The sequence below is a fragment of the Tursiops truncatus genome, chromosome 8, assembly GCF_011762595.2.
Source record: "Tursiops truncatus isolate mTurTru1 chromosome 8, mTurTru1.mat.Y, whole genome shotgun sequence".
NCBI lineage: Eukaryota > Metazoa > Chordata > Mammalia > Artiodactyla > Delphinidae > Tursiops > Tursiops truncatus.
The window spans coordinates 58,634,872-58,653,067 of NC_047041.1; the positions used below are offsets into that span (position 1 = coordinate 58,634,872).

General features: G+C 50.0%; 1 protein-coding gene across 3 annotated transcripts in view; it reads left to right on the forward strand.

Moving 5' to 3' along the window:
• Positions 1–18,196, forward strand: part of CLPB (ClpB family mitochondrial disaggregase) — a 163,118-nt gene that overhangs the window by 113,176 nt on the left and 31,746 nt on the right. For all 3 annotated transcript variants that reach the window (XM_073808531.1, XM_033862370.2, XM_033862374.2), the window contains 3 exons: positions 5,096–5,210; positions 15,602–15,679; positions 16,937–16,992. In XM_073808531.1, coding sequence (XP_073664632.1) covers positions 5,096–5,210; positions 15,602–15,679; positions 16,937–16,992 — 249 coding nt within the window. The remainder of the gene's footprint in view (positions 1–5,095; positions 5,211–15,601; positions 15,680–16,936; positions 16,993–18,196) is intronic.

The window sequence follows — 18,196 nt, forward strand, 5'->3', positions numbered from 1 at the left end:
TGGGATGCTGACATAGTGGTTCTCAAGTCTGATGGGACTGATGCCTGCTCTGTACCCAGCTTTCCTCTACAAGGATGTGGATTCTGAGCTAGTTCAAGAGACTTTGAAGTCCCTTAGGTGCCCCTCTTGTCCCCCAGTCTCCTCTCCTGTCTGCGCTGTATTTCCCAGGCTCCTTTGTTGGACCCCTAGCCTCCTCTTGTCATCACCCCCCTTCTCAGGACTCTTTCCATCATCCCACACCCCTCCAGTCTCATCTGTTGCCCCATGGTCCCCTTTGTTGGCCTCTGCACCCAGTCCTCTCTGTCCCCCACAGCTTCAGGGCATGGTAGAAGCCCTGACTGTGATGTAAGTTGGGGTTGGATCAGGGAGTCAGGAGGATGGGGCATATCTGAGTGTGTGAGCAGCCAGTGGGCTCTGCCCTGACCTCCCACAAGAGACAAACTGCAGCTTGGCCTCTCTTCTCTTCCCTCCTCCATGCTTATCCTGTTCTTGTCCAGGGTCTCATTCTGCCTACCACCCCTAACCTAGCTCCTCTCTCAGTGAATGTACTACCAGGTTTATTATCAGACCTGTTCCTGAGGAATGCCCAACAGTAGGTGTGCTGCCATACCCCTTCTCCCTGTAACCCTCCTCCGCAGATCCTCTCTGCCCAGCCACCCACTTCCTACCGAGAGCCCAGCTAGGCTTCGCCTCGGCCTCCCAGGCCTTTCCTGTAAATGCACTCAGAGCCAGGAGGGGTGCCATATTAAATCAAGAATGATGGAAACCAGTGGCCATGATTATCCAGCCGAGATGAAGCATTGGGAGCTGGTTGCTGCTAGCTCCAGGTGAGGGCTTCTGAAGCTAATTGCATGTGGCTTTTATTAAGAAGATGATCACTCCCCCGCTCTTGCTCTCCTGGGTAGCTTCTTGGGCCTCTCAGCCCAGTGCCCCCTACTTTTGCAGGCTGGGTCATCTAACCTGTCTTCTCCTCCAGTGGAATCCTGTCAAAGCAGGGCCTTGACCTCAGTCCCTGTAGCCTTCCTCCCCATTTCCTCAGAAAGCCGGGAACAGCAGTAGCCCACATTCATAGACCCTTACCAAGTGCCTTCTCCCATCCTTCTCTCTCCTCTCCCCCAAATAGAATATATACAGACCAAATGTTTTCCTTTCCTAGGTTCTTCCCCTGGTTAGTTTTCCACAAGCCTGAACTCATAGCTCATGCCTTAAAAAAGTCATTCATTCATTCAGCATATTTTTTAATATAAACTCTGTGCTAATAAGCATTAGGAAAAGAGCATGAAGCAGTAACCTTCTACCTGGTTTAATCCCATTGTCCTGTACATTTTTATCAAAAAGTCTGATCCAGTTTCAGAAGTTTCTCTGAGGAGATATATAGGGCTTCAGGCTGGGAGGGAGTATGCTAGAATCAGGATGTGCTCAGATTTAAGCCATAGGGTGAATCTTTCCCAGTACCATCTAGAAAGCTCCTGAGAAACCAGCCAGATCACAGTGCAACCTTTCCCCCATGCTCACCCCCATAAAAGTCAAGAACCCTTTCCCGTTGCCCAAGAAAATAATAGGAATACTAAGATAACCTAAAATCATGACAGTGAAGTCGAGTTATAGGAGGTAGAAATATTTCCCTGAAAAAGACTTAAGGAGGCCATGGTGGCCGTACCCAAACCAACAAAGTGGCGGGAAATGTCATGTTAGGCTTTGCCTGTAGCAAAGGAAAGAAGATATGTTTTGTGAGGCCCCACAAACTAATAGATGAAAAGTACCTAGATATGGAGTTCTCTACCGCGTAAGGAAAATTGACAGGCAGAGCTGAGCCACCCCAGACAGTAGAGGCGTCCTGAGAACTCAGTTGGTGTTGAGACTGTACCCTGCAGACCCAGGGTTCCTAGGGGGAGAAGCCTCAGGAGCCACACTGGGGCAAGTGGGGGCATCCACGTGGACTTGGCCTCTGGCTTCTGCTTAAGCCGGAGCAACTGTTCCCCTTATCTGTGGGCTCCGTGCAGATTAAATTAGTTAAAAGGGTTCCAGCACCAAAACAAAAACAAACAAACAAAAAAGGCACTGGTTTAGATAATCAGTTATCAAAATGCAGCAAAGGAGAAGTTACATTTATCAGAGGCCTGCCACGGGCCAGGTACTATGCTGGCCACTTGAGTCTCTCACATAGCGACTTCTACATACACATTTGTTGTATGCCAGAGACCTATCAGTTGTTTCATATACATCACCTCACTTAATCCTCACAAGGATCCTGCAAGGTAGGTGTGAGTACCATCACCGTGTTAGAGATGCGGAAACTGAAATTCAGGGAGGTGAATTAACTTCCCCAAGGTCAGCTAACTAGTAACTGGATTAGGCGAGGTCTAAATTCACATCTTTGTGGAGCAAAGCTGCTTCTTTCTGCCACACTGTGTGCCCCACTGTGAGCCAGAAGAGGAGTCAAACTCCAGATGGGGACTACTATAAGAATTCAGTGAGACACTACATATAAAGTGCTGAGTACCTTTCACACAGCAGCTGTTCCACAAACGGTAGTTGCCTCATTCGGTTGGCACATGTATTGACTTCTTCTGTGAGTAGGGCCCTATGCTAGGCGCTGGAGCTATAGCAATGAATAAAACATGGGCTTTGTCACTACGGACCTCATGTGTGGAGTAAGGAGACATAAACAGTCAGTTAAATAAGTGCTCTGGAGGTCCCGGGGCCAGGGCAACAGGCTCCTTAGGCAATTTGGTATTTAAACTGAGATCACTTAGAGGTAGGTGGGAATAGAGAAGACTTTTGTGCTGAGGGAGCAGTGTGAGCAAAAGGCCCAGAGGCAGGAATACCCATCCCTGAGGGGAAGTGACGAAACAGACCTAACAAACCCTCCGAGGCCAGCTTCCTTCTGCAGCCAGACTGACTGTGAGCTGGCCAGGCCGCTGGCCAGTGCTGTACCAGCAGGTATGTGTGCATCTCACCATCAGAGCCTTCCACCCCAGTGGACTCGAGTGCTGAGAGGGGCTGAGTGGACAGGGAGGAGGAAGCAGATATATGCCTGGAGTCGGCAGAGCCAGGTGATGTATGTGGCGCCTGAGGGAGCTGCACGATGACACGCTGGATTCCAACCAGCAAGTGTTGCTCCGCTGGGATCAGCGCCGAATTATTGCTCCGTATGAAACCCCGGAACTGATGGGAGCTTTCAGTTACAGACTGATAGCAACAGCCGAAATTGGATTGTTTGCTATTTATTTTTTTTAACTTCTGTCAAGGTCACTACCTTAACAGGAAAACACTGCCCAAGCAGCAGGTATTTTTCATCCACTCTCCCTGCAAGAGCAATCTGCAGCCACAACTTTTGTGACAGGGCCATACCTTGGCAGCTCGCTTTCTAGAAAGCTGTCAGTATTACAGGGGCCCTAGGGGAAAGAAGCCTCCTGAAGACCCAGGTCTTTCCATCCCACTTCAAGACCTGTTTCCTTCCCCCACCCTCCATCCCCTGGCCTCCATAAATGCTTTATCATCAGACCCACACACTCACCCCTCCTTGCCCAGTCTCCAGATAGTCCCACAGCTCCCACCTAGCCCAGTATTCCAGCTCTTTCAAGCCTCCTGTCTCCCAGAATTGTTCCGTGCTTTATGTATCCTTCCCTTCTCTGTACTCCTACATCACCCAGTCTAGCTGTTAATTTCTCTTTATATCTGTCATCAACTTCATTTTTGCAAATATTCACCAGATGCTTCCACTGTGCCAGGACCCGTGCCGGGAATAGCAGTGAGTAAAAGGCAGTGCCTACCCTCAGGGGGCTCATAATTGATTTGGAAGACAGAATCACACACATGCAAAAAACTGGTTTTCAAGTAATTTTTTTTTTTAGTGATAGGTACAAGGCTAGAAATAGGCACACATGCTTTGGAACCATGAGGGAAATGGCTAATTCTGCCTGAGTAGTATTTGTGTACAGACCCTGCCTCTCCTCCCCTGCGCAACTTTGAGCTTCCTGAGAGCAAGGCCTGGCTCTTCTCTTCTCCCTCGCAGCAGGACCAAGCTCGGGCCTCCTCCGTCTGCCTTTTCTGAAATGGACCAAGCCGGAGGCCAGACACATGCCAGGCACTCAGCATCATCTAAACCTCCCAGGGGGCAGGGTATAATCCTCCTTCTTCCCCCTGCCCCACCTTTCCATCATTGCATGCACAGGGCCAGGCACACAGCAATTGCTGAATAGTTGTGTTTAATTGAAATGCAGTGTCATTGAAGTAGAGGGTGTTCATAGCTCTGGTTTAAAAACCAAAATGGTTTTCAAGAGGTTAAGTGGAGGACTTCCCTGGTGGTGCAGTGGTTAAGAATCCGCCTGCCAATGCAGGAGACACAGGTCAATCCGTGGTCTGGAAAGATCCCACATGTCGTGGAACAACTAAGCCTGTGCGCCACCACTACTGAGCCTGCACTCTAGAGCCCATGGACCACAACTACTGAAGCCCGCACGCCTAGAGCCCGTGCTCTGCAACAAGAGAAGCCCACGCACCGCAACAAAGAGTAGCCCTCACTCACCACAACTAAAAGAAAGCCCGCGTGCGGCAACAAGGACCCAACACAGCCAAAAATAAAATAAATAAATAAATAAATTTATAGAAAAAGAGGATAAGTGGAAAAGGAAAGGAACCTATATTTGTAAGCACTCAGTGCACATCAGCCATGATGCTAGGCACATTCTATATACATTATCATATTTAATCCCCAATTTACGGAGGAGAAAACTGGGGCAAAGTAACTTGCTCCAGGTAATGAGCACATCTTGTAAGTGATAGAGCTGAGATTCGAACCAAATCTTCTGTCAGATGCCAGAGTCAAGGGTTAATTTACTAGCAGTACTTACTAGCAGGGTGAGGCAGGACCCCTGAGCAGTGGCCACCCGAGGTAGGGAGATGAGGTGAGGCCTAGGTCGAGGGGCAGGGGGAGGACTGGGCCAGCCTCCAGTGGTCATGAGCCAGAGCTGTGCATCAGGACCCTCAGAGAAAAAACCCTGTGTTTTTCCCTCCTGGGTTGGGGGATAGAATGAAACTAGGATCCTCCTGGGCCCAGCACTCCTGAGCCAGCCTCCCTCTCTCCCCACAGTACCAAGAGAAGCAGCGGAAACGTGAGGCCGAGGAACGGCGCCGCTTTCCCCTGGAGCAGCGGCTGAAGGAGCACATCATTGGCCAGGAGAGTGCCATCGCCACAGTAGGTGCTGGTGAGTATGCGAGATGCTGGCCTGCACCAAAAAGGGCAAGGAAGCTCGCAGTCTGCCCTAGTGAGCTGTAGTCCTGCTGTCTCCATGCTGGGGAGAAGTGGCTAATAATATTACAACATAACATTTGTTGAATACTTCCTATGTTCCAGGCAGTGTTCTAAACTCTTTGCATATGTTGTGTCATTTAATCTTTACAGCAACCCTATGAGGTTGGTGCCATTAAATTCCTCTTTTACAGATGAGGAAGCTGAGACAGAGCACTTCAGTAATTTGCTCAAGGCTGCCTTTGTATGCTTTGAATTTAACTTTAACTTCATCTGGTCTACTGCCCCCACCCCACCCCCGTTTTTCAGGTAGGGAAACTGAGACCCAGAGAGGAACAAGAGTTTGTCCATCACTAGTAATGTAGCAGTTGAGCCAGAACTAGAACTTTTATCTTCTGTCTCCCAGCACAGGACTCTGCCACACTTCAGTATAATTTGTCAGCAGCTGGTTCAATTTTGGGGAAAATATTCTGAACAAGTCTTGAGTGCCTTCTTCTCCACCTCAGAAGTTCTTTATGTCCGATACTTTGACCCCTGGGAGCTAGACTGCCTGCTGGTGTAACTCCTAATCTAATGGCCCTCCTCCCCATGCAGATCCCACTAGAGAGATATATCAAACTGAGATTCTGCTCAGGATGGTGGCCTCACTATTGTTCCTCTACTCAGGTGCATGACTCCTTGAGGGTGACCTCAGACAGGTGAGGTAAGGTCAGTGGAACTCTATGCCTGGCCTAGACAAGGGATATCCCCCAGGGCAGTGGTTCTCAAAGTGGTCTCTGGACCAGCAGCACCAGCATCCTCTGGGAACTCGTTGGAAATGTAGATCTGAGGCCTCAGCCCAGACCTGTGGAATAAGAAGTTCTCGCAGGGGGCCCCAGAAATCTGTGGGTTTTGTTTTTGGGGGTTATTTTTTAATTTATTTTTTTGGCCATGCCATGCAGCTTATGGGATCTTAGTTCTCCGACCAAGGATTGAACCCAGGCCCTCGGCAGTGAAAGCAGAGTCCTAACCACTGGGCCCCCAGGGAATTCCCCAGAAATCTGTGTTTTAACAGGCCCTGCAGGCAATCTGATGCTCAGCTCAAGTTTAAAAACTTCTTTCCGGTACTTCCCTGGAGGTCCAGTGGTTAGGACTCTGTGCTTCCACTGCAGAGGGTGCAGGTTCAATCCCTGGTCAGGGACTGGGATCCCGCGTGCCACGTGGCTTGGCCAAAAAAAAAAAAAAAGAAAATTAAAAACCTCTTCCTTGTGATGTCGTGGTCAGTCCCACTCACATGTTGCATCTGGTGCTGCATCTAGTCCCACCAGATGCAGCCCAGCGACTGCCAAGGCCAGCACCAGTTCTCGCCAGTAAAAGGAGAAATGAGTCTGAAATTGTGGTGCCCCTCTGGAACATTCTGGAGTGGCCTTGTCAGCCCTAGGAAACCTATTAGAGGAGTCATTGAACAATGAAGGCAGTCACCCCTGTGACACACTAAGCCCAGCCCAGTCTCCATCATCCTCACACACCAGTGGGACTGTTAATTTCTCATTATATCTGTCATCAACGTCGTTTTTGCAAGTATTCACCAGATGCCTCACACACCAGTAGGCTCGTGAGCCCCTCATCAGGGGCCTGACCATCAGTGAATAAGAGGAGCCCATAGGGACTTCCCTGGTGGCACAGTGGGTAAGACTCCACGCTCCCAATGCAGGGGGCCCAGGTTCAATCCCTGGTCAGGGAACTAGAGCCCACATGCATGCCACAACTAAGAATTCACATGCCGCAACTAAGGAGCACACTTGCCACAACTAAGGAGCCAGCAAGCTGCAACTAAGGAGCCCTGGAGCTGCAACTAAGGAGCACGCCTGCCACAACTAAGGAGTCCACATGCTGCAACTAAGGAGCTGGCGAGCTGCAACTAAGGAGCCCACCTGCCGCAACTAAGAAGACCCAGTACAACGAAAATTAATTAATTAATTTAAAAAAAAAAAAAAAAAAGAGGAGCCCATAGACCAGAGCTGCCTCACCAGCTAGAGGTCAGAAGGCTGCCTGCAGGCACACACAGGAGCCAGGGAAAGCTTTTATGAATACACAAGTTCCTGCTACTCAGGCCCAGACCACACCAGGCTGCCCTTTTGGGTCTGGATACAGACAGCCACCCTCAGCCACCACCTTGGAGGTGGCAACACCGCACTCTGTGTCTGAGGTAGAGGGGAAGGAGACCTGGGAACTCTTGAGTTGAAGAAGAGAGGAGGAGGAGCCCATGGGAGAGACAGGTGACCTAGCAGAGATCTGAGAAAGCATATCCTGCTGGAGTCCCATGTCCACTTGGGCCAGAACTGCAGCTGCCATCATGATATTTTCCCCCCACTTCTTACACAGCCCTTTCCCAGCAGGTTGCCTGCTCCTCTTACCTCCTGCTACTCACCAGCTTCTCAAGCCCATAAGCTATGAAGCTCCCAGAAGTAGCTGAGGGGAGAGGGAGGATCAACCAGGGCTCAAATCGAAGGTGGGCCACTTACCAGCTGTGCAGCTCAGGCTGGTCATTCAGCTTCTTTGAGCATCAGTTTCCTCATCTCTGCACCGAGGAGCCAAATCCAGGACTGTCGGACTGTAAAGCACATGCTTCTTCCAGCGTGTACCAGATAGCACTCAACAAAATCTAGTCCCCTTCCTCAAGATGTTTACCACCTAGGGTTGGGTACTGTGCTCTACAGGTCAGGCCCACAGTTATTTCCTTCAACCCGGGACTTATCCCTAGTCCCAGCCCCAGACTGGTCTCTTCCCCAGGTCCTACATCACCTTGTCTGTCCCTGCCCTTGGCCCAGAGCAGGAGTAGATGATTCCACTCCCCACCTCCTAGGACCTGTCAGAATGTCTGCCCCGAGTGCTTCCTTCTATCCAAAGCTCCATTCTGTCACCCGAACTGCCTCAGATCTGGAGGCAGATCTTTGTCCTGTGGTATGTAGGTTGACCCTGCTATGGCTCCAGTGATGCTGGAAAAGATACAGAGGCCGTGGATGGCCTGGGCTGAGGGGTTGGTATGTTCTCTTCCATTTGTAAAGCAGTAACTGTGCACCCACCTTGCTAGAGGCCCTGCAGCCAGGATCACACTGATAATAGATTGTGTTCAGCTACAAACTCAGGTGAAGCATGAGGCACTCTGTGGGTTGGAATTTGTGGCAGGTAAGCAGCAGCCAGTGCCTCAGGACCTCAAGACTGAAGTAGGTGCAGGAGAGGGAGGCGGATCTAGAGGGTAGGCCAGACCTCCCTGAGTCCTCTAGGCTAGTGTCAGATATGTGCTGGGGGCTGGCTGGGTGGAGCCTGGCACCCCAGGGGTACCACGAGGATGGGCAGGCAGAGAAGTGCCGCAGAATGAATTGATTTGATAAATGGCCATTTATTACCCTCACGAATTGACTGAAACCAATTTCGGTCACATCAACCCCTGGTAAGTGCTGGGATATTGATTTGTGCAAAGTAATACAGTGAATTTATCAGTGTGATCCCCAGCTGCAGGGCTTCTAGCAAGGCTGGCGCACAGTTACCACCTTACAAATGGAGGAGATAAAGCACCAGCCCCACAGCCCAGACCCCCATGGCCTCTCTGGTCTTCTGGGGTCACTGGAGCCAAAGCAGGACCAACCTACAGACCACAAGCCAGAGCACTGACATTGAAAGTGAGGCTCTCCATCCAGAATGCAGAGCCGTTCTTGAACATGGGGAAGGGGAGGATGCCTGTTCTACTGGGCAGACCTCCTGGGAGCTCAGAGCCTCTGTGCCCCACCATCCTCAGAAACGCAAGCAGTTGTCTATTCAGCCCATTCAGAGCTAGACTCCGCCCTCCTCCTCCAACCCACCCTCCTCCCATGTTCCTGTCTCAGTAAAGGCACTACCGTTCCCTGGTCTCCTAAATAGAAACTTAGGTGTTTCCTTGGTCCTTCCCTCCCCCTCACCCCTCACAGCCCATCAAGTTCTATCATTGTAACTCTCTGTTCTTCTCCCCTCTGTTCCTAATACCGCTGCCCCAGCTCAGGACCTCAGTATCTCCCATGTGAACCAAGCAGTGGCCTCCTCACTGGTGTCTCTGCCTCCTTTTCTTTCCCTGTAATCACTTCTCCCCAGCTAGAGTGAGCTTTGTAAAGTGTAGGGGGGAAAAAAAAAAAACCTGTTTAAAATCTTTGAGTGGCTGCCCTAGCCTGGCACACAGGGCCCACCCCTGCTGCTCCCCCTCCTCGGTTGCCCCCACCCGTCCCCACCTGGCACTGCACAAAACGGCTGCTTCTGCTACCCCGCATGTGCTGTGTTGATCTCCTGCCTGCATTTGTTGATGCTGCCCCCTCTGCTTGTAATTCCCTTTCTTCTGGCCCCTTCCCCACCCCAGCCCTGCCCACCTCCCAAACTCGGGCTGGTTTTTACTTAGCCTAACTCAGTTCAGGAGCAATAGACTGTAGACTCCTGAGGGCAGAGACCATGACTGAATCATTTTTGTTTTCCCATGTCCTGGCACAGCGCTCTGCTCGAAGTAGATGCTTAGTGAAGTTTGTCAGATTAATTATTTTGGTATGGCCCTTTGTCCATCTCTGATGTGCTCTGAGGAAAGAAGAGAAGCTGTAAGCCTGCTTTCTAGTTGTTCACAAGCATACTAGGAATGTGACTGTAGCGAAATAGTTAATTACAACACCCATACTACTCAGCCTTTGACCCTTTTTCCCCAGACCTGCTCCAAGAAGCTTTTTCTGGGCAGCAGGTCATCCTACACACCCTGTCGCTCCCTCTGACCAGGGGCCTGTCCCCAGAACCCATTGCATCTGGTCCCAGTTGACTCAAGCCCATGAACTCCCCCAGGAAGCTCTACCACCTTGACTGCTCTTCCAAGGTCTGGCCCGAATTCAGAATCTCAACATCAGCCATGTGCACACAGTAGGCGCACCATCCTGTCTTGTGCTCCACGTCCCTCTTTGACAAATCCAAAAATGTAACCTTCCTAAGCACTGCACCTTTCTGGACCCTCCCTTGGAGTCCTGTTTCTAATCTGAGAAATACATCCAGGTCATCCCTGAGTTGTAGAGAGGCAGTGACTGATTTAGAAACTTCTTACAGTTCCACTTCCCCACCTCACCACTTCAGGTGTCCCTCCTGTGCGCCTGCCATTCTTATTGTCTGGACTGCCCTGCCCTTCCACTCACCTGCCGGGACCCTCAACACCGAGGCCTCCTCCAGGAAGCCTTCCTTAGCCCTCCACCTGGGTGCAGGGCCCTTTCTCTGGGCTTCCCGTGGACATCTTTTAAAACTGAACTTACCACATGGCATCAGTGGTCTTTCTCCCTCCCAAGGTCAGGAACTACCTCTCATTCAGGTCTGTTTCCCCAGGGTTGGTACACAGGTGTGTAAAAGGTTGAACTCAAGTGAACTCAAATGAACAAAGTCTGAGACCATCTTGACGTTCTGCCTCTCCTCAGCACAAATTCTGATCTCAGCCTCTTTCTGGAAGGATGTCAATCTTCCCTTCAGGGATCCCTTACCTCACAGCATGCACATAGGCACATATAATGGGTGGGCTCAACAAAAGCTGTTTTTTGCAATTTTAATACGTAACCCCTTAGTAGCAATAGTTTGTCTTCAGAAAGACTAATCCTTACAGACTAAGAAGAGAACTCACTCTCATCATCCACCAAACCCAAGGCACCAGTATCCACTCAGTCAGCAGATACTTCTTGAGCTGTGCTCCTCGAACCTATAAGCTTAGATAGGAAATTGCTAATAGACATTTAGATGACTCAGCCATGGAGTCCCTCTGAAGGACAGGTTTCCCTAGGAGGTGGCACAAGCATGGAACAAACATGTTCCAGTTAGGTTAAAAAAATCTCTCCCACTGCATCACCAGAACTTATCAGGAAAGAAGAGTCAGCCTGCCCAGACTCCCCCGGAACCTTGAGCTAGATGGAGGCAAAGGCCTGGCATGGGAGGAGGAGGCAGTACTTTTGTCTCACTTTGGTTTTGCACACACCAGGGCTTTCCTCTGGAATGTCCCTTCATACCCAGACTGCCTGGCCATCTCTCCCTCATACTTCAGGCACAAATGGCTCTTCCCACACTTCTCCCAGTTGCTCCCATCCCACTTGGAACCCACAGTTTTCATAGCAGCGTTCAACCAAAAGGCACAAACCTTGTTTTAGGCTTCTTTGTAGGTGCCCCAGCACTCAACACAGAGCTTTTTTGCTGAGCAAATGAATAAGGCTCCCTGGAGAGAGGTTAAGAAGAGAGTGGAAACCTTATTCACCCAAGGGTAGTAGTAGTAGTAGTAGTAGTAGTAGTAACCAGTTGAAGCCATAAGAGACTCTTGGGTCCAGGCCTCACTCTTCTCTGTAAAATGGGAGTTGAAGTGTCTGTTCTTTTCCCCTTGTGATTCCAGAAAAACCAAGAATTCATTCATTTAGTCAGCACACATTAAACCAGTGATGGGCAAGAGTCCCTCAGGAAGTAGAATGCCTAGCACATGCACCCACGGAATATACAGGTTGAGGCACACCCTCCCCCTGATACGAGGGCAGAGACAGATGAAACCTGTTCCACTGCCCCCCTTTGAGCCTCAGTCTCTTCTTCTGTAAAATGGAGGTAATGTCTACTTCTCTGAATTATTGTAAGGATGAAAGAGAGATCTGTAAAATAGCAAAGCTAATGGCAGCTGCCACTACTGCTGCTATGACTACCATTATTTTTATTATTATTCCATTCTTTGCAACTTATAGCCATTAACTATACTATACTATAGCCATTAACTCATTTTAATCTTCATGTGGGGCTGACTGAGCATGTATGGCTCTTCCCATTTTATAGATGAAGAAACCAAACCTCTAAATCAGTAAGTGTTTTACTCAAAGTCAATCAACTAATAAGTGGCAGAGCCAGGACTCCAAACTAGGTCCTGTAACTCCTGCCCTCTCCATCATACTGCCCCATAGATGAACATAGGAGTTAATGGAGCAGATGTGATGTGGTGGAATAAACAGGAAAGAGTTGTTGCAGGTGAGACTTAGGATGGTCTGGTAGTGGTTGACATGGTCAGGAGAAGACGTTCTGGTAAGGGGAAGAACCCAGCAAGGAGGCCCTGGAGCTGGCTCAGCATGTGGAGAGGCTGCCAAACCTGTTGGAGCTTTCAGAGATGGGACTGGCCAGAGAAGGGGCTGAGCTGCCTGCTCAGGGAACCTGACACCATCTCAAGCCCAGAGAGCTGTGGTCAGGATATGGTCAGGGGCAGGGGCTCCTGAGACCATGTATGGAATGGCTGAGCCAGCCAGACTGGAAGACTGCAGTGCGGTGGCTTTCCAGGTGAGGCGAGGGAATGAGGAGATGTTGTGGTAGGGGAGAGCCAACTCCTTTCTCTAAACTCCTGAAGCACCAGTTCATGCTCAGGAGCTAGCCAGAGCCAGGGTTAAAGCCCAGGTTCATTTATTTACCTGTGTAGTCTTGAGCAGGTCACCTAACTTCTTTATATATATTTCCTCGTCTGTAAAATGGGAATCAGGTTACCTGCCCTGCCAACCTCATGGGTTCATAACCAGCCTCAAATGAAGTTATGTCTACAGAAGTTCTTTACAGACTCTGAAGTGCTAGCAGAGGAAGTTGCTGCATTTGCTTGTCCACAGAGCACCAATACCTGTGGCCACATCCCAAATGGGCCTATCCAGGTCTCTGTCTGTCCCAGCCTCTGCCCCAGCCTGACAGAACCCTGAGGCACCCAGCCTTGGTCCTCAGCCACCCTGCCAACCACACACCCCAGGGCCCGCCTTCCCCGGTCTTTCGTAGCTGCTTCCATTTTTCATTCTGTCAGACGCCATCTGCTTGGCCATTTTTCTCTTCAGATATTATTAGAAATATCCAGAGTTGTAATTGTTTAATGGTTGGCATTTTGCCTGTTTCACGGGGAGCCCAGATCAAGCCCACCCCAGACTCATGCCCTGGGTCTGGCAGAATTGACCAGGGACAGCTGTGCAGTGGAGTCTGCTTGGCATTATAAAGAGCTCTCTCCCAGGTGCATTATTAGAAAAGAAGGGGGAAAAGATGGCCCCTGGCGTAATCCAATTCCGCATTCTCCATGGTGTTTTTGAACTGCATAGCCCAGAGGCATGCAGCTCTTGGTGGGCTGGGAAGCTTCCTGAAAGAGAAGTCAAGATCAGAACCTCAGGTTCATGACACCTGGGGAACCCTGGTTCCCCAGGCCACCTGTCCGAGTGATGCCTGGATACTTTTGCCTCCCCAAATACCCCCATGAAGCCTGAATCCAGTTTTTGCTCAGCTTCTTTCCAGCCTAGATTCTCAACTTAGCCAACTTTTGGAAGAGTGTGACTCCTTTCATATAACCCCTTCTGTCACCCTTGCCTCAACACACATCCACACATAATGTTCACAGAAGTCTAGCCTTTGCCATTTTACAGTATCTCCACCTCCCCAAATACCCCCACCCACAGGGTCTTGTTTCTGTCAGGACACTGGGGGCTCCCTCTCACCAGGCTGGGACTTCTCCGTCTTCATCCCCAGCCTTCAGATACCTATGAGGTCTGTGGATTCCCATCATGGCCAGGCCTTCCAGAGGACCAAGCCAGTCAGTTTAGAGATGATCTGAGACCTAGCCCAAGGGAGAGGTTAGACAGTGTTTTCTCAGGCCCCTCTCAGGAGTCTCAGGGAGTATCTCCCAAGCAGGCAGAGTGGCTAGTCTGGTGTCCATGAGGTTGCACAGTTTTTTTTTTTCTGCTGAGGCCAGAACTAGAAAGTATCTTAGGTAGAAGCATTAGAGATTGAGGTGACAAAGTCCACAGTGTGGACCTGAGCTCCTAAGACAGGGATTCGAGACCTCTTTGATCTGATCCCACCCACAAGTACTCATGTTCATTCCTGTCTCTCCACCTCTGTCATGCTGCTGCATTTGCCCCCTCCAGATCCCACCCAGTCTCTGTGATCTGTCATCAGTCCCACTTCTTCCAAAAGCCTTCCCTGATCTCTCCAGCCGCTTCTTTGAAACCCAGCCACACAGATTATACCACACAGTACAGCATTCAGGATCTTTGCACCTCAAGAATGGACGATGCTTCCCTAAGACTGTCAACTCTTCCTCCATTGACTTGGTTTCCATGCCTTGTCCTCTGACATATATCCTTTTGCTCATCTCCCCTTAACGCTCTGGGGACCAGACCATATATGCTGTTCCATCTGCAGGATGACCTTGACATTGCACAATGGTCTCTCCCCTTCCTTCTTCTGACGGCCGTGTTTCCGTTTATGGCAACCCAAATTGATACTAGCTTTTGTAAGTAACCATATGTGACAAAAAAAGAAGACAGGTTTAGAGATGCAACTCTAACATCTCCACCAGTCAGCTGGTAATCTACTAGTTGTGTGACTTGGGCAGATCTCTTTATCTCTTGTTTCAGTTTCCTGTTCACTATGATGGAGTTGAAAATAATATTTTCCACTCAGGGTATGGATCTTGAGTAATAAAATGTTGGCGATTTTTCCATTGGGCCTAGCAGATAGCATGTTTAATAAATGATTCTTCTGATTGTTCTGCCTCATTCTGTTCCTACTCTTATACTTGAGTGATGCTTCTGAGCCTGACTCTCCCACTCTGTGGTTGGGCACTTAATTTCCTCATCTTGCACATAGAACCCTTGAAGAGGACAGGTTAGCACTCACTCTAGCAGAGCTGAGCCCTGGGGAACCTAGTACGTGTTTATTCCCGTTCCCCTACCTCTGCCCAGTGGAGGCCATGTTGGTGGAGGTGCTAACCAGGTGGCTCACCCTTCCATGCCCTGAGCTCCACACTACCCTTCATTGGCTTCCAGAAAGTGCATTTGGCTGTATTTCCTAACGGCAGATGAGACCTTAGTTCCCTCAAATGGGAAAGAGTTCAGAGCTCACACCCCAGATCCCCAAGGGCCTGCCATGGGCTTCTGCCTCTCCCATTTGCATAGGGGCAGGCTCAGACTCCTGCCAGTGGTGAGTGGATGGGTTACCAGTGGAGAGCTAAAGTTCCTCTCGAATTCTCCTTCACCAGCCCCCCACCCCCTTCACCTCCATTCACCATCCACCCGCCTTTCAGTTTCCTTGGCAACGCTGAGTGCTCATCCTGGAAAACTTTATCCGAAATCTGCTCTGGGCAGCTTTCCAAATCCATGCTAACCTGATTAGGTGTCTCTAGGGGCCTTGCCAGCTAATCAGATTAGGCAGCACTAATGGTAGTGAGGACTTTGAGTGGGCGCAGAGCAGTAAAACATATTGTATACTTAGTGATAATTATCCTGCCTTTTGTGTCATTGATTTATCTGCCTCCCTCCCTGTCCTCCCGTCTTATGTGTTTGGCCATAGCGATCCGGAGGAAGGAGAATGGCTGGTACGACGAAGAACACCCTCTGGTCTTCCTCTTCCTGGGATCATCTGGAATAGGTAACTGGAAGTAGATCAGCCTGTGGGGAAGGAGAGCTGGGGGAGCCCCAGCTGCTATGGGCCAGAGTCACACGACCCACCTCTCATTCAAATCTAGCTCCCAGAACAACTTCCTCCAAATTACAGAGCCAGCAAGAGGATCATCTGTCACATTAGGAACAGCTGGAATTATGCCCCTCTCTCTGGAAGCTGTGGTGCAGGACCTACTTCACCTGGAAGGCCAGGCCCTTGGGGTCCTGTGAGTCCTGGTCCAGCCACTCTGCAACCCCAGAGGCTGCCCTTTAGGAACTGAACCACCTCCACTGCCCAGTGCACCAGCCTTATCTAGTGTAGCCTGGGACATAACCCTCTAGGAAGCTAAAGAAAGCCCCTGATGGCCAGCACAGTGCTAAGTGCATAGCAAAATTGGTTGCAGTGAAATGGGTCGGGGATTTTTATAGCCATTTGGGCTGGGTTATCTGAGGCATTCTCACCCCCTCACTCTCTGCCCTCACAGATACTTCCCACTGCCACCACCACACCACCACCACCTCCCGTTGTCTTTTTGTTTTTCTCTCTCCCATTGTCTTGATAGGGAATTTCATGCATCTGTTGCCTCCTCTTCCCCTCTCAGCATCTTCATGGGTGCTCCCTCAGATGTAGGGTCCCAAAGGGTTAACATTACCTCACATGATACTATAGAACTTGACCCATACCAGATAGTGACTTCCAAAGCCTTGACCATCATGCCAAATGGCCCTTCAGAGCCACCACTTTGGTATTATCATTCCTTCTTTATGTTGCAAAGCAAGGCTGTGAAGCCAAGGAGAGGTGCTTTTTATCCTCTCCCAGCCTCTATTTGGCCTGTGGCTCCAGGGCCTGGCTGGATGGCAAGACCGTGGGTGTCCAGAGAGATACAGTGCAGTGAGCCAGGAAGTCAGGGTGCTCCTAGGACAGGCAAGGTTTATGCTGGGCTTCAAAGGACAGGATGGCTCTGGATTGTAAGAGTCAACCTCTCACTCTTAGGATGCTGCTGTAGAGAAAAGGCTTCAATCCCCATCCACAAAAAATCAAGATGCAATGCAGACTTTGATTCTGGTCCCAGTTTTACCATTAATTCCCTTGGTGACTTTGAGAGAGTCACTGACCCTCTCTGAGCCTCAACATTCCCATCCATAACATACATTATTTCCAGCATCCATGCATTTCTAATATGCTTCCATCACAGGAGATAGTCATCTGGTCCTAACCCAACACTTCTCTTTTCCTTCTTATTAGGAAAAACAGAACTGGCCAAGCAGACAGCCAAATATATGCACAAAGATGCCAAAAAGGTAAGGGCTGGGATCTACGCCCAATTGGCAGGCCGTGGAGAGCTCACCACTCCTGCTAGCCCAAAAAATCCTAGGCTCCCTGAATCTGGCAATAGCCAATCAAAAAGATGGGCCCTGGCCCAGGAAGCAGGCCTCAGCTGTGGCCCCAACTTGGCCACCAATTGCTCCAGGAATTTGGGCAAGTTATTCAACCTCTTTGTGCCTCAATTTCTTCATCTGTGAAATAGGATGAATAATCCTTGCCCTGCCTGACTCTTGAGGCACTTGGGAGAACCCAGTGAGATTCATTTATACAACATTTCTAAGCATCTACTCTGTGCCGGGTATTGTACTAGATTCTGATAATACAGCGTTCATTAAGACACTCCCCTGCCCTGAGGAGCTCAGTCTTGAGGGGGAGACAGCTTTAGAAACATATCACTACTGTCCAGTGCCATCAAGGCCATGCTAGAGGGAGTCTCAGACCTGTAGGAGAAAAGTAGAAATAAGAGGATTTGCTTTTCTACATGAGCTTTTTTTTTTTTTTTTTGCGGTATGCGGCCCTCTCACTGCTGGGGCCTCTCCCGTTGTGGAGCACAGGCTCCGGACGCGCAGGCCCAGCAGCCATGGCTCACGGGCCCAGCCGCTCCGCGGCATGTGGGATCCTCCCGGACCGGGACACAAACCCGCGTCCCCCACATCGGCATGCGGACTCTCAACCACTGCGCCACCAGGGAAGCCCCATTCTACATGAGCTTTTAAACATGATTTCTTAATGCCCTAAGCTATGAGGTGGTCAGTCTCCTTTTTCCCATGACCCAGAGGCCTGGATTCTCCATAGGACAGGGCTGTGCCCATCCCCTTATTCAGACTCTGGCTTTCCAAGGCCTGCTCAGTTTGACTTTCTAGACTGACAGGAAATACTTTCACACAAACAGAAATGTCAGAGCAGTCCTTGGAGATTGCAGAAACATTTCAACTTAAAGCCACACATTCTTCTTCCTACTGGCCTTCCCAGTGTGGAGGCATCACAGGTTGCCCATGACCCTGGATGCCCTTGTCTACTTTCTGTGGAAAGCCTCCCCAGCTGAGGTGATGAGGAATTGCCCAGGCCTCCGCCAGCCAAACTGCTAGCAACAGAGTCCTGGCCACCTCCTTTCCTGCTTTTGCCTAGCTCCCCCTTCACCACCTCCCTGAGGGCCTGGCAGCCACAGAAACAAGGTAG